The sequence below is a fragment of the Amblyraja radiata genome, chromosome 29 (genome assembly GCF_010909765.2).
Source record: "Amblyraja radiata isolate CabotCenter1 chromosome 29, sAmbRad1.1.pri, whole genome shotgun sequence".
Lineage (NCBI taxonomy): Eukaryota > Metazoa > Chordata > Chondrichthyes > Rajiformes > Rajidae > Amblyraja > Amblyraja radiata.
This window is the reverse complement of record NC_045984.1, coordinates 20,591,181-20,612,729: the sequence shown is the minus strand read 5'-3', so window position 1 is coordinate 20,612,729 and position 21,549 is coordinate 20,591,181. Positions and strand designations below refer to the sequence as shown.

At 44.0% G+C, this 21,549-nt stretch overlaps 1 protein-coding gene across 1 annotated transcript in view; it reads right to left on the bottom strand.

Annotated features, from left to right (window-relative positions):
* LOC116989443 (tyrosine-protein kinase ZAP-70) overlaps window positions 1-21,549 on the bottom strand; it is a 73,441-nt gene that overhangs the window by 25,827 nt on the left and 26,065 nt on the right. The window contains exons 3-7 of the mRNA XM_033046823.1: window positions 8,941-9,101; window positions 4,866-5,004; window positions 3,501-3,582; window positions 1,505-1,536; window positions 369-429 (exon numbers count right to left, since the gene is read on the bottom strand). Of these exons, the coding sequence (XP_032902714.1) occupies window positions 369-429; window positions 1,505-1,536; window positions 3,501-3,582; window positions 4,866-5,004; window positions 8,941-9,101 (475 nt within the window). The remainder of the gene's footprint in view (window positions 1-368; window positions 430-1,504; window positions 1,537-3,500; window positions 3,583-4,865; window positions 5,005-8,940; window positions 9,102-21,549) is intronic.

Genomic DNA, 21,549 nt, shown 5'->3' with positions numbered 1-21,549 from the left:
ATTTTGCCTTTAATTATCTGTATAATGATTACAGACAAAGTGTGGATTGAGTCACTAACTATCAAAAACTTAATGCCAATAGCAGCTAGAATATAGCTGCCAATCTTCTGCGCTCATTCAGGTTATGACCACAAGCAAAACTTCTAAACGAAGGCATGCCAACTGCCTTTGTCTATTTTTGTCTATTTTTGCAGCATTTGGTGCTCACCACTATGTTACTACAGGTACAAGCATGCAGAAAGCAGTAATGGACCACTTCACAACTGGTTGAGACTGCAGTTCCCAAATGCCGTCATTAATCACCGAACCAGAGTGGAAACATTCTCAATCCTGAGGAACTGGCTAAGAAGGGAAGACTAATAGCTCACCTTGAATTGGATCCGGTGTATATCCATCAAGGTTGCAGGTAAGACTGGCAGCACCAAGTCTCTGAAAGTTTAACATCAATATTATCAACATTCTCAAACATGAAAACGAGTAAATATGAAGTTCAACACTAACAATATTTAGTTCTAATGTAGGTACATTTGTAATGGTGTGATAACTCCCAATTACACTCATACATCCTTAAAGGGCACTGAAAATTAATGCAATGGTATGGACTTTCCTTCCTTCAGATTATTATTACTGCTGGTGAAGTTAAAATATTTAAGAAACCTAAATACATTTAAAATTATCTTAATTTTTCCCTCTCTTAATCCCTTTCCATCTTGCCCATTTTTCTGTTTCACATTCCGAACTAGATTTGGGACAATTTAATATTCTATTTAGCACAATATGCAGAAACGTGAGATGCCTAACATGCATTCAGTCTGCTCAATTCAAGTGGAATATAATTCTTGGCTACATTCAGATGGGTTTCAAATGCTGTTGAGAGTTCATTGCAATGACATTACTCTTTAATAACAAAATCCATAAGATGTCTGTGGACAAGTGGAAGTGGAGTAAGTCACTGGGCTTTTTTTCTCATCAACACACGAAGCAAATCAAAAAGCAAACTCTGTGAATGCAGGAAATCTGAAACAGCAATAGAAGATATTGTAAATATGTACCAAGTCAGGCAGCATCTGCCGAAAGGGAAGGTTTCTGAATGAAGGTCATGAACTTTCCATGGATGCTGCCATCCTGATGCAGTGTCTCGATCTGAAATGTTGACTATACCTTTGCCTCTACAGATGCTGCTTGACCTACTGAGGTCATCCAGCAGTTTCAGAAGGGTTTCGGCCCGAAACGTTACCTATTTCCTTCGCTCCATAGATGTTGCTGCACCCGCTGAGTTTCTCCAGCATTTTTGTGTACCAGCAGTTTACATCTTGCCCCATATTCCAATATCTGCAGCCTCTTGTGTCTCCAGCAAGTTGATAAATATTACAAAAGAAATATTGAAAGTGTAGGCTATATATCTAAATGGAGAGTTCTTTCAGATAGGCTGCACAGATGTCATCAGTTATGTTAGCATAAGCAGTCAGTTGTGCATGTACCTATCATAAAAAAAGATACTTACATTCCTAGGAAGTGATGGAGGTTTTACTGGATCTGTGAAGCAATGGGAATTAAAATGAATGCATTCTATTTTCTTTTGAAATCAATTAGACTTTGATTATACACGTTTTCATTCTTCTTCTTTTGTGGACCTTCACATTCCAAAATTCAATTTAGCACAATTATTTTTCTCCTTCTTGTCCACCTTTGATTCTTTGCTCACAAAGACAGGGCGGGCCAATAAATTAAAATTCTAATTGGAGCTTCCACCATCACCCTCTGCTTCCTTCCAAGAGGCCAATATTCTATCCATTCAGCTATCTCTCCTTGGATCCCATGCAATCTAACCTTCCAGAGCAACCTGTCATGGCAAGTTTCCGACTCTTCCAGTGTCCAACTTTCCATTACCATTACTACACAGGTAAGTAGGAGTGATCTTAGGCAGACCAAGTAGAACAGATGTTCCGGTCATTATTTCCAGTTCAATAGGTTCTTTATTGAAGTCGTTGTACAAACAAAGAGATGAATGTACCAGGTTTTCCTTATTCTGCATATAAGTTGCAGCTAGCTGTTCTCCCTACATAACTCCTCTTGTTATGGCCAACATGCCATTCGCTTTCTTCACTGCCTGCTGTACCTGCATTCTTGCTTTCATTGACTGATGAACAAGGACCCCCCAGATCCCGTTGTACTTCCCGTTTTCCCAACTTGACACCATTTAGATAGTAATCTGCCTTCCTGTTTTTGCTACCAAAGTGGATAACCTCACATTTATCTACATTAAATTGTATCTGCCATGCATCTGCCCACTCACCCAACCTGTCCAAGTCAGCCTACATTCTCATAGCATCCTCCTCACAGTTTACACACTTACCCAGCTTTGTGTCATCTGCAAATTTGATAATGTTACTTGTAATCACTAAATGAAGTCACATAATATGAACTCACATAATATGTTTTATTTACAGTGATAATAAAGTCCAGCACCACACAAGGGCGGTGTCCCTCATCGTCAGGGCAAATGTCTGGTGGCTCTGGCAATCTCAAGCTTGTCCTAAGCAGCTCAGTGCTGGTCTCAAGGAGGAGGTGTGGCGATCTCAGGCTTCTCCCTGCAGTTCACTCTTGCCTCGAGAGAGGGCGTTGTTGGTCGTTATTCTGGCAGCTCAACTTTGGGCTTGAAGAGGCGATGCTGGTGATCACTGGGTTATCCTGGCAGCTCATGCAATGTCTCTGTCTTGGCGCTGACCCATGTTGTCTGTGACCAGGAAGCAACACTGGCATTTCAGACTTGCCCCAGCCACTCAGTCTTACCCTCAGTCTAATCCCATAATTGCCAATGTTATTATTTTCTAAACTACTGATTCTGGCTCTTTCTGCACCATAACTGTGAAAAAATTGCATGGCTTCTTCCCCTCAGAGGCCGAATTGCAAGGTGTAAATAAGTCTTACTTCATTCTTCTAAATACAATACGCCCAGTTCACAAAGAAATAACTGAGATTTTTGCCCCATTGCTCCTGATTCAACGTGGAAAGAATAAGGCCTAGTGCTGGTCAATTACTAATTTCACTGTTATATACTGTTGCCTATTTCCTTCGCTCCATAGATGCTGCCTCACCCACTGAGTTTCTCCAGCATTTTTGTCTACCTTCGATTTTCCAGTATCTGCAGTTCCTTCTTAAACACGTTTATAATTGTTAATTATCTTTTGAAGTACCACAATGCATGTTAGCAATGTAATCATATTTCCTCACACATTCTTGCACACTCACAGACACATCACAGACGTTTATACTCTCCTATATATACACCCGGGCTGCTCCCCGCCCCCCATCACCCCCTCCCCTACCATTGTATACAGACACCTCTAAAATGTTTTAAAAAACCTGTTTAATATACAACAGCCAATTATGTCATGTGAACGGTTATTGACAAAAGAGAGATAGAATTAATCATAGTAGGTGAACTGCAACTACTTGAATAGAACAGTCTTACTCCATTGATCGATGTTGATGCTTACCAGCAGGTTGGTTAGGGTTACTGCAGGATTCACGTAGCACAGTTATCACTCCATCGGACTTAAGCTTTAGATATTCAACCAGCTTTAAAAGGAAACAACATTTCAGTGTGGTATCAAAAAAGCACATGGAAGTAAATCTGATTCACTGCACAATTCGGGTCTTTAACATTTAACTTGGAGGTTTGAATAATTTTGTAAATTAACTTTATGTTTATCTGGCTGACAATGGCAGGATGACATAATAGAAACTAATAAAAGGATGAAAGGATGGAACTAGTTGAAAAGTTGGAGAAATGCAGAGTTTCTCCAATTGTCATGGGCAATAGAGAAATAAGACTGAAAACAAAGTATTAGTTCAGGTATTCGTCCAGTAATCATCTCTGAATTGTTTCCAAGGCATTAACATCCATCCTTAAATCAGGACCCCAAAGTAGTATACAGTGTTCAAGATGTGGTATCACCAATGTCCAATATAATTGAAGCATAACATCCCTATTTTTGAATTCATTTTCACTTGTAATAAGCGACATAATTCTGTTGGCTTTCCTTATCTATATTACTAAAAGTCTGATCTTGACCACTTCCTGTTGTTCTGTATTTTAGAAACAACATTGCCACTTAAGGCTGTGATTTTTGGCAATCTTACTCAGAGTCCCCCACCGCTGCGCAGGACAAGAGAATTTTGCCCATTGATGAAAAATAAAAGAGTTATTAGCGTTTAAAAAATGTTGAGATTCTCTCTCCTGAAGACCACGCCCCTTCTGGACGGACTATAAAACCCGTGTTGAGTGCCTCAGTCAATCTCTGCAAGATGGGGGAGCGAGAGGGTCGTGTCTCTCAGTCTGAGCTGTGAATAACACTGAACACATGTCTACCAAACTGTGATTGGTTTTACTGACCTGTCAGTGCCTTAATGTGGTTTGAAAATATAGTTTGGAAACGCTAACGCTGTGTTGCCTTTGGTTTTGAAATGCTAAAGCTGTGTTGTCTTTGTTTTGGAAATGCTAAAGCTGTGTTGCCTTTGGTTTGGAAATGCTATTTGTTTTTGTACGCTCCATTTTGTGCCAAATGTTCAAATAATTAATTGCAACATTTCAAAATATTAACCCATCGCCTGGCAGTAACCCACCAGTTTTAGAAGGTTAAAGATTCAGCTTCCAAGGCACTTTTCTTCCTGCACAGCGTTGAAAATGACTTACAATATACTTCAATAGAACATTATCATCCATACATAAATTTTGAATGTTTAATATTGAATAATATTGTCTGCAGGGTCCAACTAATATATTGTATCTTTCCCATTTTATTAATGCATAATCTTAAATATCTTTGAAAAATTTAGATATAAGAACGATTGTTATAAACCTGCCAAAGAGTATCAAATTTCGATCCATCGGGAATGGAAAATTTTCCGGATTTATCCAAATCTATTCTGTAATGGTAGGATGTTTTCCCATAGAGCAGAGAGAGAGCATACGTTCCAGATTCTTCACGTTGTCTGAGCCTGGAACAAGCGCAAAAAACAATGTCTTAGCTGACTTTATAGGTTGTTTTAAATCTGTGTAAAATTATTTAGAAAGAACAAAACAAGATATTATTTGCTAGGAGAAAAGCGAACATCTCATGGTAGTGGACGTGACGTTTCAGGTCAACTGAAGAAAGGTCCGACCCGAAACGTCACTAGACCATTCCCTCCGCTGAAGGTTCCAGCATCTGCAGTTCCATATGTCTCCATCTCATGGTAGTGTTGGACACCATACTGGTCTGAATCATACGTTATATTCTGCATCAAATCATTCTTCAAAACAGACTGGTGGTCAGAAAGAGAAAACTTCTGGACCATCCAGTATAACTCCATCTCTCCTAATACAGTTTGGCTGCAAGTCTGTGATCTTTGATCTCCTTCAAGGCTCTGCAATGGTCTGCAACAGGAAGATGCTATCATATCCGGACAAATATAAAACGATGCGAGGCACAGATCGGGCAGACAGTCAAAACTTTATTCCCAGGGTGAATATGTCTGAGCATTGTGGGCGTAGCTTTTTTAAGGTGAGAAGGGCAAAGTTTAGAGGAGATGTGCAGAGCAAGTTTTTTTTATACAGAGAATACTGGGTGCCTGGAATATGCTGCCAAGGGTTGGTGTTGGAGGCAGGTACCATAGTAGCATCAAAGAGGTTTTTGGATACGCATATGGATATGCAGGGATTGGAGGGATATGGATCACATGCAGGCAGAGGAGATTAGTTTAATGCAGCATTGTGTACAGGAAAGGGCATGTTCCTGCGCTGTACTGTTCTAGATTCTAAACAACTGACCTGTGAACACACTAGATTTGTCTTTGAGTTTCTATCAGTAGTTCGGAGGCTATTATTTCACAACGGGTATTAAAATATGCTTTGCTTTCCACAAAGACAATATGTTCATTTGGAGACAGTTATAGTCATAGATTGATACAGTGTGGAAACAGGCCCTTCGGCCCAACTTGCCCATACCGGCCAACAATGTCCCAGTTACACTAGTCCCACTTGCCTACGCTTGGTCCATATCCCTCCAAATCTGTCCTATCCATGTACCTGTATAACTGTTTCTTAAATGGTGGGATAGTCCAAGCATCAACTACCTCCTCTGGCAGCTTGTTCCAAACACTCACCACCCTTTGAGTGAAAAATTTACCCCTCGGATTCCTATTAAATCTTTTCTCCTTCACCTTGAACCTATATCCTCTGGTCCTCAATTCCCCTACTCTGGGCAAGAGACTGTGCATCTACCCAATCTATTCCTCTCATGATTTTGTACACCTCTATAAGATCATCCCTTATCCTAGTGCGCTCCATAGATTAGAGACCCAGCCTACTTAACCTCTCCCTGTAGCTCACGTCCTCTAGTCCTGGCAACATCATCGTAATCTTTTCTGAACTCTTTCAAGCTTGATAATATCTGTCCTATATTTCCTGCCCAGAACTAAACACAATATTCTGAATGGGGTCTCACCGTCTTATACAACTACAACATGACATCCAAACTTCTATACTCAATACTCTGAATGATGAAAGCCAAACGGCCAAAAGCCCTTTTTGACCACCTTATGATTTGACCTTCAAGGAATCATGCACCTGTACTCCTAGATCCATCTGCTCTACAACACTACCCAGAGGCCTACCATTTACTGTGTAGGTCCTGTCCTTGTTCGACGTCTCATAATGCAACACCTTCTCTGTATTAAATTCCATCAACCATTCCTCCGCCCACCTGGCCAGTCGATCCAGATAATTTCAGTCATCTTCACTGTCTGCAAAACCACTAACTTTTGTTTCATCAGCAAACTTGCTAATCGTGCCCTGTATGTTCTCATTCAACTCATTGACGTAGATGACAAACAGTAATGGGTCCAGCACCGAACCCTGAGGCACACCACTAGTCACAGGCTTCCAGTCCGAGAAGCAATCTTCCACCATCACCCTCTGCTTCCTTCCATGGATCCAATTTGCTATTAATTCAGCTATCTCTCCTTGGATCCCATGCGATCCAACCTTCCAGAGCAGCCTACCATGTGGAACCTTGTCGAATGCCTTACTCAATCCGTGTACACAACATCTACAGCTCTGTCCTCATCGACCTTTTTGGTCACATCTTCAAAAAAATCAATCTGATTTGTGAGACCTCCCAAGTACAAAACCATGCTAACTATTCCTAATCAGCACTTGCCCATCCAAATGCCTGTATAACCTATCCCTCAGAATACTCTCAAGTAACTTTCCAACTACAGATGTTAAGCTCACCAGCCGATAGTTCCCAGCATTTTTCCTGCAGCCCTTCTTGAAAAGAGGCACATTTGCCACCCTCCAGTCTTCCAGCGCCTCTCCTGTATTTAAGGACGTCTCGCAAATTTCACCCAATGGCAAGTTCAATCATTATTTTGCTCATTTTATTTTAAATATTAACATTGGTATATAATACTTTATTAGACATCTTATTTAAGCCATAAATAACCATGTCCCCATTTTTACTTTTGCAATAAACATTATTATTTTCTTAACTATTTGATTTTTCTTTCACAAATCTACTTTTGTGTCCTTTAATAACCTTTGTTGTTCGTAGTGAATATTAATTTTATTTCATAATGTAGATTTTGGACACATATATTAGTTAGTTTATAATAACTTTCCCAACAGCTTGAGCAGAGACAACGGATGATGCACATTCCAGTCCCCAGAGACAAATTCTATGATCTCAGCATTTCCCTCAGTACTCCTCCGTTGCAAATGAGCCTTTCATTAAAAATGAAAGTCTGTAAACTAAGCTGCACTGAGGCATGCAGAATTTCTAGATGCCTGGAAGGGGTTCGAGTTCTCTGCAGCTGGGTGATGTACTGCAACTCTGAAGTGCATGGAGTAATGCAATTATGCCTTTGGGAGCTACTGCAGTTTACAGCAGAGCACCCTCAGCCAAAGCAATGGGCAACCATGCAGTAACCCCATAAAGCAGTCATTGTGGTTGTGTGCAACAATTTCCGTGCCAATACCGCTGATGCAGGAGCAATGAGGAGTCATCCTGGACTGTTGTGCTCAAACATTAGAATGAACCTCTCACCTCTCCAGGGTAAGAATGCTCGGACTGAGTCACTGTGCATCCTTGTACCTGCTGCTGACAGACAATATTTATTTCTGTGAATTTTCAACCAATGAGGAAAAATGATCGAATATTTACGGTAGCCTTCCCTTTTCTTTAAAATTAAACATCACCAGCTTCCCTATTGGATCCCCTCTCTTTTCTTCATTGGACAACATTGGTTCGTAACCCTAGCTCTAATATTCAGCATGGTGAAAGTTCTACAATTCCAATCTGATCAACCCATTGTTGCTTTCCTGATTCAATTTTAGCGTTGATGTGGCCGCATGAGAAACTACAGATGCTGAAATCTTGAGCAACCAACAAACAAACTCAGCGTAATTCAGCGGGTCAGGCAGATGAAGGGTTCCGACCTTAAACCAGGGCTGTCTTAACGCATGGGCACGCTGGGCAGTTGCCCGGGGCCCCACGGGCATAAGGGCCCCATGCTAATCTATGTATTGTAGAATGTTATTGTAGAACATGAAAACGGAGAAGAACATCGCAAGTGCAAGACTGCATATTTGATTCAGCACAAAGAAACTGTAAGTGTAGGGGCCTCAGTGCACTGCTTTCCCGGGGGCCTATAATGCTGTTAAGACGACCCTGCCTGAAACGTCACCTGTTTGTTCCCACTACAATGCTGCCTGGCCCACTGAGTTCCTCCACAACTTTGTATTCTGTACAGACATGGATGTTTGTGTTTGTGAGATGATGAAGAATAATCATGCTAGATTAACAGAGCCCTCCATAGTTCAACCAACCCTTCCATATTTGATCCTGTTCTTTAAAGCGAATATACACCCACCAGATTGTAAATGCCAGAACTTACAAGAATTTCCCATCAGGTTGCGCCCCAGAGTAGAGACGGCGCTCTGCCTCTTCACGGTTGGCCATGCCATGATACCAACCCATCTTCTCATGTGCTGTGGTTGCAATCAGTTTCTGCAACTGTGGAGCTTGGCTGATAATTGCTTGTTCCAGCACCTCGCCCTGTGAAGGAAAACAAGATGATCGCAGCTAAATCATTCTGTATCCTATTTATCTAATTCTGGGCATCACACCCAGGCGTATCTTAGTTTTATTTGCAAACCTGAGGATTTTTCCTCCAACTCGTTAATGACAATGTGTTGCATCTCTCTGCTGCTGGAGCCTGAGCAGATATCTATCATTAGATAGACACAAAGTGCTGGAGTAACTCAGCGGCTCAGGCAGCATCTCTGGAGATAGATGCCTACACACAGATATCTATTTAAATTATTTTATTTATTTACACAAATGTGATCGATTATTTATGGAGACCATTATTTGCACATCAATACTGCTGGATGTTACCATGTATGTAGAGCAAGTAATTAACAAGGCTAATGGGATATTGCCTTTGTTGCAACGGGTACAGAATATAAAGATAGGGAAGATCTGGTGGCATGTTTACAAGACACCTGTAGGATTACACTTGGGGTACTGTGCACAGCTTTTGTCTCCCTATTAAAGGAAGGACGTGACTGTATTGGAGAAAGTACAGGTAAGATTCATTTGACATCTCAGATCTCGGACATCTCAGTAATGCTCTACATACATCTGGGTGAAGAGGTTTGAAAATTCTTGATAAGGATGCATTAAATCTCAGATCCCGGATAGTTATGAGTTTATTTTCCCAGTCTTTAAACCCGTCTTTTTTATAATATGCAATGCAATAGCAACAATATCCCCTGAATTTTACTTCGGAGTCACGTGAGTGACTACGTGAAGAACCCCGCCAGGACGCATGCGTGTCATATCGCTACACGCATTGCAACAAGTCACAGCAAGGGGGAACGACGTTCCCCTAGCGGCAAAATTTGAAAACCAGGAACAGCAGGTAAGGAGACTCTGCGTTCCAGAATTTGAAAGTCGGGAACAGCAGGTAAGAAGACTCTGCGTTCCTTCCACTCACCTTTTAGGTGGAAACAGGGACCGGATCCATGAAGGCTGCGGGAAAGCTGGCGGGGGAGAACCGCGGAGTCGCGGGCAACGGCAGCAGCAGCCAAAGGCACGCTAAACTCCCGTAATGGGAACAGCTGTGCCCGACTTTCGCTCCCTACTCGCTCCCGCACCGGGCCCGGCTGGGCGGGAGAGGGAAGCAAAAAACTAATGTTTCCCCACGCTGGGTTTTTTCACAGGAGGGGAAGCTGGACAAAGTGGTGTCCACAAATGCTGCTAGTGAAGCTGGCTGGGGAGGACCGCGGAGTCGCGGGCAGCCGGCAGCAGCAACCAAAGGCACGTTAATCTCCCGTAATGGGAACAGCTGTGCCCGACTTTCGCTCCCGACTAGCTCCCGCACCGGACCGGGCGGGAGAAGGAGCAAGACTAATGTTTCCCCGCGCCGGGTCTTTACAGGAGGGGAAGCTGGACAAAGGAGTGTCCACATGTGCTGCTAGTGAAGCTGGCTGGGGAAGACCGCGGAGTCGCAGGCAGCCGGCAGCAGCAGCCAAAGGCACGTTAATCTCCCGTAATGGGAAGAGCTGTGCCGACTTTTGGTCCCGCGCCGGCCAGAACACCACGGCCGGGCGGGAGACTATTCAAATGGGGCCGTTGACTTTTGACAAGTCAATAACGGCAGCAGACGGGGTGGAACGACGTTCACCCGTAGCAACAATTTTAACCTGGACCTGCAGGTAAGAGCTGCGGTCTATTTTGTATTTACCATGCTGATTGCAGGTGCAGAAACCAATGGGCTGCGACAAAGCTGGTGGGCTAGATGGGATCAGCTGTGCCAGATGTCCTCCACACCGGCCATATCCACTCCACGGAAGGACAGTAAGGACAAAGCTGGAGAAGGAGGACCGTGGAGCAGCCAGCAGCAGCCAGTGGCACTTGGATCACCCGTAGTGGGATCAGCTGTGCCCGATGTCGCCTCCGCACCGGCCAGATCCACGCGGCCGGGCGGAAAGGCTAGACTCAAAACAAACAAGGTCGTGGACTCAGAGGAGTCCGACTTTGAACAACCGCGGGTGGCCAGCGCCCGAGAGCGCTGGAGCCGGAAGAAGCGGTGTATGGAGCTTTGCTCCAACGTGACAGACTCCGGGAGATGGAGTCGGGTCACTGTGGGCCCTATGATAAACCCACAGCAGTACCTCTTGAAGGGCTGCACAGTGCTTCTACCTCATCAGAGGGGAGCACTGCGGGTCAGTTCTGGGCTGGCCTGGAAGAGGGGTCCGCAGAAGAAAAGACAAATGTGCAGGGGGTGCAGGAACAAGAGAACCTACTGGAACCCACTACGGCCAACGACAGCACCCCCATGCACCCACCAGCAGAACTGGTGAAAGCTCGAAGGACCGGTACCCAAAACATGAGTCTTTTTAGGCCATGGCCCAGACCGGCCTTCTTGGAAGATGCGGGGACCTCCAGCGCCAACCAAACCGAAAATCCAGACCCCAGCGCTACAACAGCAGCGAAGAACCTACAAAAAGTAAACCTGCCACTGGTAACTATGGAGGTAGGTGGGTCTGGTTCCCTACAATATACAGTGGGCACGGAGATTGGGTGGAGATTACACTCTTTTCTGAATGCATGGAGCATGATAACAACCGATACTTACATCTTAAGCAGTATCCAGGGTTATACAACAGAGTTTATACACAAGTACAGCCCTCCAGTTCAACATATACTGAACTGAATGTTCGTGCCTTCTGATAAAGGAAAATCAAAAGCGCAAGCTGAACTGAAGCGGCTTCACATAAAAGGTGTAATTGAGAAAACTCAACACGAACCATTAGAATTCGTGTCCAATATATTTATCAAAAACAAAAAAGATGATGGTCATCGCATCATCATAGATCTGACAAAATAGATACCTTTGTTACTGCTTAACAATTAATTTCCAAAGGTTACTTCAATGGCCAGCACCGATTTAAAAGATGCTTACTATTCAGTGCCTATACGAGGTGACCACAGATGTTATTTAAAATTCAACTGGATGGTACAACTGTGACAGTATAAAGCACTGCCAAATGGGTTATCATCAGCCCAGGCTGTTCACAAAAAAATTGAAACCAGCCCTAGCGTTTATACGGAAACGTACACACATGGTCATGGCATATTTAGATGACATACTCATTATGGGCAAAACTTTGGAATTGGCCAAACAACCTGTAACAGCTACAAAAAAGTTATTTGGAAAACTGGGATTCATTTTTCATCCAGTTAAATCTAAACTAACGCCTTCCACTACTATGGACTACCTGGGGTTTCACCATTGACTCAGTTCACATGTCGGTGACTCTGCCTAAGGGAAAGGCTAGAGATTTAATAGAGGCTTGCAATAACCTCACTGACATCAGCAAACCATCCATCAGATTGGTAGCTAAAGTAATTGGCATAATGATGGCTGCCTTTCCAGCCACACAATTTGGACCTCTACATTACCAAAACATACAGAGAGCAAAATACAAGCACTCTAAATTATGCAGGTCACTTTGACAGATCTGTGAAACTACCAATCAAGCTAAAACGGAACTAAAATGGTGGATAGATAACATCTGGCCTTGTTCCAATCATTGTCAGTAACCCTTCCATGGTACTACAAACTGATGCCAGTGCACTTGGGTGCGGAGCCACCAATACCATACCACCGTGGTAGCATACATCAACCACAGGGTGGAAACAAATCGACATCATGTGACAATCTGCTATACAAATTGGCAATGGTGTATCCAGAGAGATATTTGGATATCAGCCACTTACCTACCAGGAAGACTAAATTCAGTGGCAGACACCAGGACACGCAAATTTAATGAAAACACCAAATGGATGTTGAATAAAATAGTACTGCTGATATCACAGCAAAATATGGAACACCAGATATCGATCTATTCGCAACCAGACTTAACCACCAGTTATCAAATTATGTTACATGGGAACCAGACCCTGGGGCAGCAGCGACAGATGCATTTTCGCTGCATTCCCTCCTTTCCTGCCTCATCAGTCGGGTATTAAGGAAATACAACAAGACTCTGCATCTGGTATTGGTAGTACCCGATTGGCCTACACAACCATGGTTCCCAGTGGTATCAAACATGGTATCAAAGACATGAACATCCCGTCTGTTCTGGAATATCTGGCAGGCCTCCACTATGATGAGGGGCTCAGTTACAATGCCATCAACTGCGCCAGAAGTGCCCTATCGACTTACCTATGGCAGGGGACAGACCATTACACTGTTGGGACTCACCCACTGGTACAAAACCTATGAGGGGAACCAGATACTCCCAAATATGGGATGTGAGAATAATCCTGAAGATGCTCAGGAATTGGTCTCCAGCAACAGTTCTGTCACTACACAGACTGACATTAAAACAGTCATGCTAATGGTATTGGTCACGGCACAGAGGATACAGTCACTGCAAAAACTAGTCTGGACAACATGACTTCCTCAACAGAAAATATTACGTTTCATATTTATGAGATAGTAAGCAGAACAGAAAAGGGATCTTAATTCAAACCCTTGCTGTTCTCTGCCTGTTGCACATTTCTTGCAGATTCGGGAAAGTCAAGGTTGAAACAAATGGAATTACAATAATCAAGTCTTCATTGATATTGCCCAATTCTATTACAGCCAACTCACTCCTCATTGCTTTGCAATTTTCTTTTGTTCAACTGTATGACTTTCCTTTCAGTTTAAACTATTTCACGTTCCATCTTAACTCAAACTTTGTATTAATACCGAATAATTTCATCACTTTGGAATGTTTCTCCAGTATCATCCACTGTCCCAAACTCATCACTTCGTGCAGGAAATTTGATGCCCAAAAAGCTTAAAGTAACAAAAAGATTTGAATGATCCTCATTGATGAATCACATGGGGCACAAAATTAAGATTAATCACAACTGCTGAAAATTCTGGAAACTTGAAGTAAATAATTAACATAATAGAAATTGCAGTAAAGCCAACACACTGTCTCAGATCTATACACTTCAGTAAGAGTGCTGTTATTGATTCTTTGACTCTTACTTCTTTCAAGAAATATTCAGCTCAATTGACAAGATTGTTTTAGAATTATTATGTGTGCTAATCATGCTCAAAAGTACCACATGTGTCTCTGAAATTCCTTTCTCCATTATATTAATTTGTTCGTGTAACACAGAATAAAAGGTCAGAGAAAGGTTGGTCAGATGCATGCGTACACTCATAATTCACAACATTCATATCGGGGGCCATGTTCTGACCCAGATTTGTCCCTTCACCAATTGAATCAGATTTCCAGCAGAGGAAGGGATGTGACAATAATGTCCTTTGTTAAAGGTGGAGTTTGAGAATGATGGTAGGGATGGGAATTTTCAGATTGATGAAAAATAGACCTCCTGATAAAATAACTTTTATATGGATTGTTCATTTCAAACTTAATTTGTGAATTATGTGCTCATCAAATGTTCAGGAAAATGGGCAAAATTCCCTCAGAGAGAGAGATAGAGTGAGAGAGAGAGAGCAACAAGGAGGAGAGCTCTGCACTGGCAACCCCTTGCTGTTCTCTGCCTGTTGCACATTTCTTGCAGATTCGGGAAAGTCAAGGTTGAAACAAATGGAATTACAATCGAGGAACTTGTGGAAACAAGGAACTCCAGATGCTGGGTCACCAACGGTCCTCAGAGGTGAAACAGAGATTCACGCGCATCACCCCTAACCTCATCTACTGCATCCGGTGTAAACTCTGTGACCATTTTGGTGAACACGTGTCCAGTCTGCCAAGACTACTGGATCTCCCGGTTGCTAACCATTTTAATTCCTTCTCCCATTCCCATCCTGAACTTTCTGTCTAGGGCCTCCTTCATTGGCAGAGTGAGACCATATGCAAACTGGAGGAACAGCACCTCATATTCTGCTTGGGTAACTTACAACCCTGAATGTTGAATTATCTGATTTTAGGTAATGACACAACCCCCCCCCCCCCTTCCCCCACCTCTTTCACCCCTTTGAATCCCCCATTCTCTCCCTTGTGCTTCACTTTTTTCAAGTGGTGGCGCTATTGAGTGTGGCTGCCTCGCCTACAGCTGTCTGTCCTTTCATCCTTTTTGTTATTTTTAGTCTGTTTTAAAGTTTGTTTTTGGAGGTCTTTTAGTCTTTTTTATGTGGGGGAGGGGGGGAGAGGGGGAAACTGTTTTTCTTAGTCACTTCCTGGTCGAGGATTCGACTATTCTCCGAGCCGCATCTTTGCCCCTTCCTCGCGGCCTACCATCTGGATTGGCGCGGCCTTTCCTACCGGAGACCGGCCAGAGCTTCAGCTTCAGCAGCGGCGCAGCACTGGATTCCATCGCGGAGCGAGCGATGCCTTACCGGGTCGCCGTGTTGGAGCTCTGGAGTGCTGGGACTGCTGACCAACACCGTGGAGCTGTGGTCTGCAGAGCTTCCAGCCGCTGGCGGCGCTGACTTTGACATCGCGAAGCCCTGGGATCTTTCGCTGAGGTCGCCAGCATTGAATCTCTGCCCAGCTCGGCCTGTGGACTTCGGAAGCCACGGTCTTGGGTAGGAAGCGACCGATGAGAGTGTTCTTCCGTTTGAGGGCCTGAAACAAACATCGAGCCCATAGCGGCGACTGCGGAGGCCTCAATAGGCCCTGACCACAGGTGAACTGAGGAAGAGGACTGAACTTTGTTGCCTTCTATCACAGTGGGAAACGTTGATTCCGCTGTGGTGGGATGTTTTTCATGTTTTATGTTAAAATCTAAAGTGTTGTGTTTATCTTATTTGTGTACTGCATGGTAACTCAAATTTCACTGCACCAATTGGTGTATGTGACAATAAATGTCCTTTTGTCCTATTTTTGGTCCTTTATTTTGTCCTGTGCCCCACCTGAACACAACTATTTATCCCCTCTCCCTCCACTTCCACCTGCATTCCTTCCTCTATCTTGTCCATGCAGTCCATATCCCTCTATCGGTGGGCGGCGCGACTTTCGTCAGCAGCGGCCTCTGCAGTCCGTCTGCGTTTTTATTATTTTATGTCTTTGTTTTTATGTAGTTTTTGTTATTTTTTGTTGGGGTATGTGTGTGGGGGTGGGGGTGGGGGTGGTGTGGGGGGGAGGGGGTAACTTTTAAATCTCTCCCTGCACGGGAGACCCGACCTTTTCTTTGTCGGGTCTCCGTTGTCGTTGGGGCTGCAACGAGGAGCGGCCTCCAACAGGAAGACCGGGGGCTGTGGTGCCGACTACTCACCTCACCGTCGCGGAGCTGGCCGAGTCCAGAGCGGGTGGAGCTGTGGTGGACGCTGCTGCGGCCCGACCCCCGGAGATTCGGTGGCTGCAACTGCGGGTCTGGCGGGCGGCACCGGGAGCCCGCGGGTCCCTGGAGGGAGACCGCTTTTCGGGGCTTCCGCAACGGCGACTTCTCCCGCCTGAGTTGCGGGGTTGAAGAGCTCCTGGAGCGGGGCCTTACAGCACCGCCCCGAGCGACTTGGAATGGCCGTGGGACTGCGAGCGCACGCCGGGGGCTCTAACATCTAGAACCCGGTGTGCGACCTTGCATCACTCGGCGTGGCTTTAATGGCCGCGGGACAACTCGCCATCGCCCGCCGGGGGCTTTGACTTTGACTCTGACATCGGGGGGGAGAGTGCAGTGGAGAGATAAGTTTTTTTGGCCTTCCATCACAGCAATGTGACGGATGTTTATGTAAATTATGTTGTGTCTTGGGTCTATTTGTTTGTAATGTATGGCTGCAGAAACGACATTTCGTTTGGACCTCAAGGGGTCCAAATGACAATAAATTGAATTGTATTGTATTGTATTGTATTGCAATCCTTTCCTGTCAAATGTACTTAATGCTCCTGCCTCAACTACTTCCTCTGGTAGTTCATTACATGTACCCACCAGCTTCTGAGTGTTCCCCTTCAAGTTCCATTTAAATCGTTTCTTGCTCACATTAAACTTATGTCCTCTAGTTCTTGACTGCCCTACACTGGGTAAAAGATTCAGTGCATTCACTCTATCAATTCCCCGCATTATTTTATACACCTCTATAAGGTAACTGGCTTTTGCAATCATATTGAGGTTTCTATTTTATTGATTTTTGCTGTTTATTATGTTATCTATGACCTGTATTTATAGGCCTGTTATGCTGCTGCAAGTAAGCATTTCATTGTTCCATTTTTGGTACATATGACAACTAAACACTCTTCACACCCCTCCATGTAAAAACTGAACCATGCCCGAGAACACTCAAGTATGGTTAATACCAGTTCTTCAGACTTGCTCCATCGGATAACTTTTATTTAAACTTTTACATTTTGCCCCACACATCTTCTATCTTCTTCTATTCTATATTCTATTCTATTCTATTCTATTCTATTCTATACTATTACAAAAACTCTCACCTTGACCACTTCCGGTCTGCGTTGTTTTTAAATTTGCGCAAAAACGGTGCCCTATATCACTAGGATTTTTTTCACCACCACCTGCTCCAAGGCACCAAATTTTGTTATAATTGGTGGAAGATTACAAAAGTTATGAAGGTATAAAAAATCGTGAAATCAGCAGATAGGTCTTCTCGCCTGACAGTCACCATGAAGGTAACGCCCCTTCCGGCACCCGCTGGAGAATAAAGCCCTGGAGGTGGGGCTATGTCCGTGAGCACGTCCAGAAGTCGCCCGCCCAGAAGCCGCCCGCCCAGAAGCCGCCCGCCCAGAATAAAGCTGAAGAAGTGGAGTGTAGGCTGTGTTCCACGGGCAGGGTCAGGCTGTGTTCCGTTGGTAGTGCGGTCGGAGCCGGGGCCGGGAACCGGTGAGCCCACACAACCCCCTCCCCTACACCCTCCTTCCCCCACACCGCCCTCCTCTACACCTCCCCTCCCCTACACCCCAACTCCCCTACACCCCCCTTCCCCACAACCCCCCTCTTCCACACCCCCCTCCCCCACACACACCCCTCCCCCTCCCCCCACACACACACACCCACACACCCCTCCCCCACACACACTCCCCCTGCCCCACGCACCCCCTCCCCCACGCACCCCCTAACCCACACACTCCCCTCCCCCACACACACCCACTCCCCCACACCCCTCCCTCCCCCACACACACCCCGTTGCATTGGGGAATGGGTTGCGTTGGGAGACCAGGCCTGCCGTGTGACTGGGACCCCACTTAGTCTAGTCTCTGTTAAATTTTGCCCATTCATCATATAGCTGTGCCCTCCAATCTTGGACATTTACATACCCGGAAAAAGATTCTCACTGAGTCTACCCTGTAAACTCTGTGGCTATACAACAATTTTATACAGCAATGTACTTCAAAACCTAACCTTGGGACAGATGCTCTCACTGCTCCATTACAACTTTCTGATCACGGTATCAACATTGCTTTGAGCTTTCTGAGTCTGGGTAAATAAACCATCAGGATGGGGAACCAAAAGGAAAATTGTGGATTCAGTATTTGGATACATTTCCCAGATGTAATTTCATTGTTTCAAGTTGATATACACCCTATGCATTATTTTTAGACAAGACAAAGGATATTTCATAATTTGGTGATATATTGTGCTGGTCAAGAACCAAAGGTTACAATTCACAGCATGTTTTCAAAGGCAGGAAGTGGCAGGGTCTAACTCCGGATAAGGTGGTGATGATTGAGCAACATTCCACATCATATTTTCCACTTGTGGCATTGTGAAGCGGGCAGTATAGATGTTATCTTGATACCATCAGTAGCTATGGTTAAGGTCTGTAAGGCCCAAATAAATCCCAGCCTATGAAAAGTAAGCAATTTCAAGACAATATTTTGTAAAATATACAGTTTTGAAATTTTGACATACTCACCATATATATATATATATATATATTATCATATTGAAGGTATGCGTTGATCAGACTGGAACCAGTCTATCTGTATTGTAGTAAATTCACAGAAAAAAGATTCTCTGTCTCTATCTCTTTCCCTCTTTCTTTCTCTTTCTCTTTATCAAGCTCTCCTTACCTCTCTCGTTCTCGTGCTCTCTCTCTCTCTCTGTAAGTTCTTGTGGTTAAGCAATTTGCTAGTTTTCCTAATTTGCTAATTTACCAGCTTTCCCCCAATATCTTGCAGGATGAGCAAACCATAAAGTGCTGGAGGAACTCAACAGGCAACATCCGTGGAGGGACATTGACAGACCCTTCTTCAGTCAGTCTGTCCATTTCCCTCCAGACCTGCTGAGTTCCTCCAAACCTTTGTGTTTCTTGCTCAAGATTCCAGCATCTGCAGTTCCTTATAGCATGACCAATAAATTTTAGTGGCATGAAATAAACACTAAAGGTCTGATTTTTATACTTTCTACATCCAGCAAACTTAACACTGGACTCTTGTTCTCATTACCTTTATTTTCACTGCCGCCACTCGACAATTTTACAGATGCATTGTGGAAAGATAACATGTGCTTTATCAGGAGGGACAACAGTATTGTTATGATGGTAATTAAAAAATCAGTGTCTACTGAGGTCATTGCTCTAGCCACACTGAGATGTTCTAGACAATAGACAATAGGTGGAGAAGTAGGCCATTTGGCCCTTAGAGCCAGCACCGCCATTCAATGTGATCATGGCTGATCAGCCACAATCAGTACCCCATTCCTGCCTTCTCCCCATATCCCCTGACTCCGCTTTCTTTAAGAGTCCTATCTAGCTCTCTCTTGAAAGTATCCAGAGAACCGGCCCCCACCGTCCTTTGAGGCAGAGAATTCCAAACTCACAATTCTCTGTGTGAAAAAGTGTTTCCTCATCTCCTTTCTAAATGGCTTACCCCTATTCTTAAACTGTGGCCTCTGGTTCTGGACTCCCCCAACATTGGGAACACAATTCTGCCTCTAGCATGTCCAAACCCTTAATAATCGTATATGTTTCAATAAGATATCCTCTCATCCTTCTAAATTCCAGAGTATACAAGCCCAGCTGCTCCATTATCTCAGCATATGACAGTCCGAGAATTAACCTTGTGAACCTACGCTGCACTCCCTCAATAGAAAGAATGTACTTCCACAAATTTGGAGACCAAAACTGCACACAATACTCCAGGTGTGGTGTCACTAGGGCCCTGTACAATTGCAGAAGGACCTCTTTGCTCCTCTACTCAACTCCTCCTGTTATGAAGGCCAACATGCCATTTGTTTTCTTCACTGCCTGCTGTACCTGCATGCTTACTTTCATTGACTGATGAACAATGACCCCCCAGATCCCGTTGTACTTCCCCTTTTCCCAACTTGACACCATTTAGATAATAATCTGCCTTCCTGTTTTTGCTACCAAAGTGGATAACCTCACATTTATCCACATTTAACTGTATCTGCCATATATCTGCCCACTCACCCAACCTGTCCAAGACATCCTGCATTCTCATAGCATCCTCCTCACAGTTCACACTGCTACCCAGCTTTGTGTCACCTGCAAATTTGCTAATGTTTGCAGATGTCTTGATGCCTTGCATCTTTAGAGCACATTTTCCCTTTACAAGGGAAAGCAGGTATCATGCAGGTCCTTCCGCATTGTCATCATCTGGCCTGTACAAAGCTGTCACAATGCACCTGCACAAATGAAGCAGGTGAGAATTATACTCATGTTTTAAGACTACATGTGTCCCTTTCGAACAGCAGCAGAGAGTGAAAATCAGACCTTTAAAGTTTAGCGCAAACTGCACACTTTATTAGACATATTTTGTTTTAAGACATTAATTGTGTCAGTTTAATCAATTCCATTTTTTTGGTCTGGGTTTTGCCAACCTTAAAGAGTTTCAGAAGAGTTTTGTGGCTAGTCTTCTGGATTGCACCCTGGTGCCAGAGAAGGGCTGAGATGCTTGATATTTTTTTACTTTGGATTCGGGCAGCCGATACACTGCTCCAGGCATTGTTGGGATATTTAGGAACCTCCCTGCCATGTGCATCACATCTCAATCTCCACAGTGAATTGACTGCTGGCAACCTGTCCCCACACCAATTCACTCCTCCTGGCAATCTTCCTCTCCTCTATCTCCCCCACCCCATGCCAGGTCCTCAAGGACTCCTGTCATTCATCTGCTGACTGGCCTCCTCGTTGGTCATTACCTCTGAGTTATCATGTGAGTTCATTGCTGAAACATGCCCGGGAACACTCAAGCATGGTAAATACGAGTTCTTCAGACTTTCTCCATCACTAACTTTTATTTAAACTTTTAAATGTTCAAAATTACGGCAAATATTACACATTAGACCACTCCCAATGTCGTTTCCTATAAGCATCAGCTGGCCATTTGGAATGATTTTCTGTTTGTGCTTAATTTGGGAATCATAGAATCATACAGCAGATTAACAGGTACTTTGACCCACTTTGTCTATGCCGACCGGGATGATTATCCCATTTGCCTACATTCGGCCATCTCCCTCTGCACATTTCCTATATAAGTATACCTATCCAAATGATTTTTAAACCTTGTTGTTGTATCTGTATCTACCACCTTGTTTGGGAACACCTAAT